A 6,000-nucleotide genomic window follows, 5' to 3' on the forward strand; every position below is an offset into this window, starting at 1 on the left:
GGTCAAGGATTCAAAATTTGCATTCTACCAATCACTATTTGTGACTTGTCACTTCAATGGTTTCCTCTGATGATATTCCACTAGAATAGGATAAAATAAGTTATACAAATATTATCGTTGCTGAAAAAAAAAATATTCCGACAGTTAGCCTCAATAGCAAAGGTTTAAGCTCGGCTGGGGACTTCCATTTCCACATTTAGCTGAGTGTCTGTGCTCTACTAGCTGCTAGGGAGAATGAAGAAGATCAACACATTTAGGATCATCTCCCTTTACTCGAGGATAATACCAAGTCAAAATTACTGTAGTTGTTAAAATCACAACCTTTCATGAAGAATTTGATGCTTGATAGAAGTAACATACAATAATTCAGACTAAGCAATCATTATGTAGTTCAGTGTCTTATTTCTATGTCAAAATTCGACAGTTTTTGTACCACAATGTTACATGCAGATCGAATTGTGAAATATTCTCTGCAAAGGTTAGTTTTTTTAGGTCAATGATTTGCTCATCAAGAATAAAAACTCATTGTTACTTTTCGAATTTGAGACTACAAAATTAAGGTGAACGCTAAAATAAAGAGTAACAAAAGAATTCAGCTCGAACACGCTGATGCAATGTTTGACACTTTTTGTTCATTATTAAGAAGATCACCAGACATTGCATTAGGGATTCTATGTCGTTGTAATATACGAGATGTGGCTACTTTTGCCATACTATAGTTCAAAACAATCACCCTTTCATCATCCAAGTCAAATCTTATAGCTTCTTTCTCACAGCCTTCAACGAGTTGGCACAGATGTTTTAAATTCTCGACTTCCACATTATTCACCTTCTTCACCTGTGCAATAATTCAGAGATTATTCATGTCAGCAGAAAATCAGCTGGTTCGTATCCTTAGATGCCATGCAAATTGTTGTAGTAGAAAATGGTATAACATAATAAAAAGCAAGAAAAAACTCTACCTGTAATTCGGCAAGACGCTCATAACCAGTATTGATATCATCCATCAACACCTAAATCAAGAAGTTGATTGTTCGGTTAAATGCAAAACTAATCAACACTTGGCAAGTGCAATATCTTTCACATAGGAAAGTAACTTCAAGAAAATTCGGAGAAAGAGTAAATAGAGAAAATTTTTGAACACCTGAGAAAGAATGACTAGTTGTTCACCAGCTTTTCTTGGTAATTCCCTTAGTGCTCGTTCACATAATCTACGAGGGGATGTATTATACCAATCTTCTCCATATTCATGAAGGTACGGTTGTGTAAGGGGTACAAAGAGCAGACCAGCAAAAATGAAGTAACTTGGGAGCTTATCAAATTGATGAACTGGAACTAACGGCTGCAACTGCATGATGTTATAGCAACAGATGATGAGCTTTTGGGGGGATGTATTCCGTCAAAAGGTCTTGCAAATAATTAGCAAACACGTTTGCAAATAGGACTCAACTGTATGCAAAAGCCTACTTTTGCAAATCCATCAACCACATAACTCCGTAACAAGAGCCAATATCTGTCACCAAGTGTCAAGAGTTTTAAGCCTTTGGAAATCGTGGTTCCAAAGCTAGCACTTTAAGGTAAATAAACAAACACATTTGTAGAGTCATGGCAAAAATTGCTTAGTTTTTTTTTTTTTTTTTTTTAAATGAAGTAGATTTCTCAAGGCACAGGACATGACTCCATTCAACCTAAATTTGGCAGGATTAGAGGCATGTGCTACAAAATCAGTGTGTTTCAAAAGCATTTCCTGGCCTTCTCATGTAAGTGTTGACATATATGCAGGATAGATTTGCAGATGTGTGAGGAGATAGTTTACAGGCGTAGAAAGAAGAAAATTTGACAATCATGAGAAAGAGACATAATGACCTACCGGCTGGAGGGTAATATCGAACTCATGCTCTTCACCATTCCTTAATACCTTAAGTACAGCAGTTTCATTTGGTTTCTTCATGGAGACTAAATGATCAAACGTAATTCGCTCTCTGTTACGGAAAGGAACTGCAAAACAAAATAATGTATTTTATTTCTAGCTGCTGATTCTGCCAATTAGAGTTAAGGCTTTTAATTCAGGTACCGAGAACAAGCAAAAGCTTCCAACGTTTTAAAATTAAGCTTTGCCTATAGATACACAGGGGTAAAATTCCTTTAATCAGAAGAAGTTAAACGCCCCATTTAAGAAAATGTATCTTTTATCCAAACTTGACATAAGGTTTTAGCATGGAAGTATTCATACCAAGGAGCACCAACTTCAATATAAAATAGCAAATTTTTTGCATCCTCAGGTAGTGTTTATCTTCTAAAATCCAGAATGCAGAAGCAAAATGTTCGTGAGTCAAAAAGGAATAGCTTCAGCAAAATTTGGCTAAGTTACCAGTGTGGTCTGGCAAATCTCATCTCAACAGATCTTTTGATTATTTTTTTTTAGAAACCAACTTTGCTAAAGCAAAATGAACCATGTAAGAAGCTTAACAAGATTGCCCTCGTTGCTACATAAATTTAACTGATCATGAAAGGCTGGAGAAACGTAAATTGAGTAGTAAAAGGTTACCAGTTTCCTCGCAAGAATACTTCACTCGCAAGTAACTGTTAGATATTTCCCTTTTTTGGCAGTTTGTAAAATAGAAAAACTCTTTTGATGTCAAAATTAGGTAAATGTCAATCTGAAAAAAGGATTAAATCTGACAAACATTCTTGTTAAGCTTCACCAAAAACAAAAAAATATGCAATAATCCATTGCAGGACATTTGAATGCCACCCCCAATACCACAAATTAAAGACAATACTTTACCTGTTCCATCATTTGCAATGGGTACACCATCAAATGAGAGGAGAATATCATCCTTTTTCAAAACTTTATGTGCATTGGAGAGTGGGTTAATTTTGCTCACCATCACCCCCGTCAAACCTGGATGCATATGAAAGTGTTCTCGAAGTTGCAAATTTTCAGTTGACTGGCATGACAAACCCAAGGAGCAGAATCCCACATAGTTTCCTCTTTCTTCAACGCCAGCAATGAAATGTTTTATTACAGGGACAGGGATAATGTATCTGTAAAATTCATCATCATGGCACACAATTAGTAGATTCATGACTATGAACTTTCACATGCACCCTATAAGGCAGATATGGTCCCACTTAAAAAATAGGATCATACAACAGAATATGGGAAGGGAGTTTTGTATTGAGTAAGAAGTGCAAAATTCTGTCCAATAAAAATGGTGATAGCTAATGACACAATGCCTTTGATATTGCGAGCTCTAAATAGTCTTTATGTCCAACCTTGATGCTGGGATACCTAACTTCTACATATCTCTAAGATGCTATTCATCACCAGCCAGGAATATAGAGAAAACTGTATAGACAGAACACATTGACCGTTAGACTTTTAGTTAAGGCACAAATGTGTAAGATTGTATAACTCACCCAATATTCTCTGCACCTGAGAGGTTTTGAAAAGCCACTCCAGCAACTTTGTCACCCATAATTGCTGGGCCTCCACTATTCCCAGGATTTATGGCAGCATCAATCTGTATTGCCAGCAATTGTGTTGCACCATGTACGTACTGAGTCGGTTCAACTCTAGAGACAACCCCTTTTGTAACAGAAATGTTATCCCCACCTGCAATTAGTGCCAATTTCTGGTCAAATAGCCTGAAAGTCCAGGGAACTGGTTTTTAAATGAGATAACGACACAAAAACCAATCAACAAACATCGGGAAAAGGAAGGGGGAAAAGAAAGATAAATAAATAATAAAAAAGGCAAAGGAATAACAGTTGAGCGTACATAAGGAACATCTAAAGACTGTATTGTTCTAGTTCATATACGATTATACTCATATGATTGTGCTACTAAAAGTATTTTAGACAATCTTCACATATGAGTTTTTCAAGGCCTTTCTCCATTTCTCTTGATTATAACCTTTCAGGTAGTCTCAGGAAAAAAATTGCAATTCTTGTATTATAACATATAATGGGCTAAAATACCAGATATTGATTGAAAAAAAAAAAAAAGCAAACCACAAGTTCTTGATCATTTTTTGAGCTTGAGCATTCCAAAATTGGCCAGAAATACATCTGAAAGCATTACCAAACATTTCATAGATCTCATCGAGCCATGCTACTTACTAGTTGAACTGGTATTTGATATGACTATATTCAGGAACCGGAAAGAGTTAGGCACTCTGTACATTTCTATATATCTAAGTTTCTGTGCATGAAAGTCTACTAAAGCAATTTCTAAATGATAATGATCCAGCATCACAACAATTTCCACATTATCATTTTCACATAATAAATACTTCTGTTCCAACATGCTTAATGGGAACAACATGATAAGTGGAACAAACTGGCATTTCGCTTGTGTACCGCAAGATCTTAACCTTGGGGATAACCAACAACAGCTACAGCTTCTTGAAGATACGGAATGTTGCCAAGCTCCAAAGGACTCATGTTCTGCCAAAATTCCTCATTTTCAACAACCAGAATAGCCAAGTCACATTCATGACCAACTGCTTGGACTTCAGCTCTATACTTGGTAGGAGAACCATGTTTTCTTACAAGGACAAATGTATAATCAGCAACCACGTGAGCATTTGTAAGGATCCTCTTTCCAGGAATAACAAAGCCTACAAGATTTCCACAGAATAAGCAATTAAAGATTACATATTGTCATTGTCTAGTTTCAATTTCTCAAAGCCTACAATTTCACCAGACGAATAAACATGTGAAATTGGAAAATGCTAATGCTTTCAAGACCTTGTGTCACTATTTCTTCTCGTTATAGTAAAGCTTTAAAGATTTCGCAGGAAATCAAAACATGATAATAGATTGAGGTCAGCAGTTAGCAAAGTTTGTCAGAAGTTCTTTTCAACACGATGCAGAGAAAAAAAAATGATGAGTAGAGACCAAAGGTTTAGGTTCAAACAAATTTCAAGACTTTCTTGTCACTTCATTTGTCTACTGGATTTCTTTCCTTCCACTGAGCAATTTAAAAAAAAAAAAATCGCTTGATCAGTTAAACAAAAAATTCTTCAGAAAGCAAGAAAATCAACCACATAACTGCATTAGACTAGTTTAAGCTATGCTTAAACACTGCATTTATACAAGATACAAGATACTGAAATTATTGTACAACTGTACAAGACAGACAACAGATGCAAACCGGAACCCATGGTTTCGCGCTGAGACTTGTTCTGCCAAGGGAGGAAGTAATTAGGGCTACTCGACACAGTAAAAATCTTCACAACAGAATCCAATGCCAGCTCTATCGCTGAATACGCATCCCCGATTCCTCCACCACCGCTCAACCGCGGCAACTCTGCTTCTACCTCCAAATTTACAAAATCAACTTCAGAAGAACTCGTTGCCGACGCAGCCGTCCCTGCCACCGTGGAATAAGCTGAAAATCCAAGCGTGGTACACTTACAGCTCACATTATTATGGAAACTATGATCAAAACTGTCATTGTTGCTTATTGGGAGACCAAGAGGAGCAGTCAAATTTGGAAGAAAGGAAGTAGTTACTGGATAATAATGGCGGGAGGTGATGCTGCTGCTGCGGTATAGCCGCCGGATGGCACGGCCGGCGGCGTTGGAACCAGCTCGCAGCATTGCCTATTGGAAGTGGGAACTACTGCTATTACTCCTTTTAGCTTCCAGTGGAAGCAAGAATTGGGGCACAGGCCCAAAAATGCAAAAACCCGCTGGAAAGACTCGGACCAACGGAAAAGGTTTAAAGTTGGGCCACGTTTGGATGCTGGTTGGAAAATTTTTCAAATGTGCGCTCCGTTTTTTCATTTATTTACTTGTTTATTACTTATTTCATTATTTTTTCTTAATATTTTTATTTTTCTCCTTGTTGTCCAAAAAAAACCAAAAAAAAAAAGTCATACTAACTCAAATCCAAAAAAAAAATTAAGAAAAAATTTTGGATATGGTAAGATGAGGACTATTTATTGTTCACTAGATTTGTCAATCCAATAATTAAACTACCATGACATGA

The 6,000-nt window shown here is 36.6% G+C and overlaps 1 protein-coding gene across 1 annotated transcript; it reads right to left on the reverse strand.

Moving 5' to 3' along the window:
- Positions 1 to 591: 591 nt before the first annotated feature.
- LOC140014764 (protease Do-like 10, mitochondrial) lies at positions 592 to 5,680 on the reverse strand. The gene is made up of 8 exons (XM_072066105.1): positions 5,162 to 5,680; positions 4,380 to 4,625; positions 3,424 to 3,619; positions 2,789 to 3,048; positions 1,871 to 1,998; positions 1,145 to 1,348; positions 963 to 1,013; positions 592 to 838 (listed from the first exon to the last, which is right to left on the reverse strand). The coding sequence occupies exons 1-8, from the start codon at positions 5,607 to 5,609 to the stop codon at positions 593 to 595; spliced, it is 1,779 nt and encodes a 592-aa protein (XP_071922206.1). The 5' UTR covers positions 5,610 to 5,680; the 3' UTR covers position 592.
- Between the last annotated feature and the right edge of the window lie 320 nt (positions 5,681 to 6,000).

The sequence above is a fragment of the Coffea arabica genome, chromosome 9e, assembly GCF_036785885.1.
Source record: "Coffea arabica cultivar ET-39 chromosome 9e, Coffea Arabica ET-39 HiFi, whole genome shotgun sequence".
Taxonomy (NCBI): domain Eukaryota; kingdom Viridiplantae; phylum Streptophyta; class Magnoliopsida; order Gentianales; family Rubiaceae; genus Coffea; species Coffea arabica.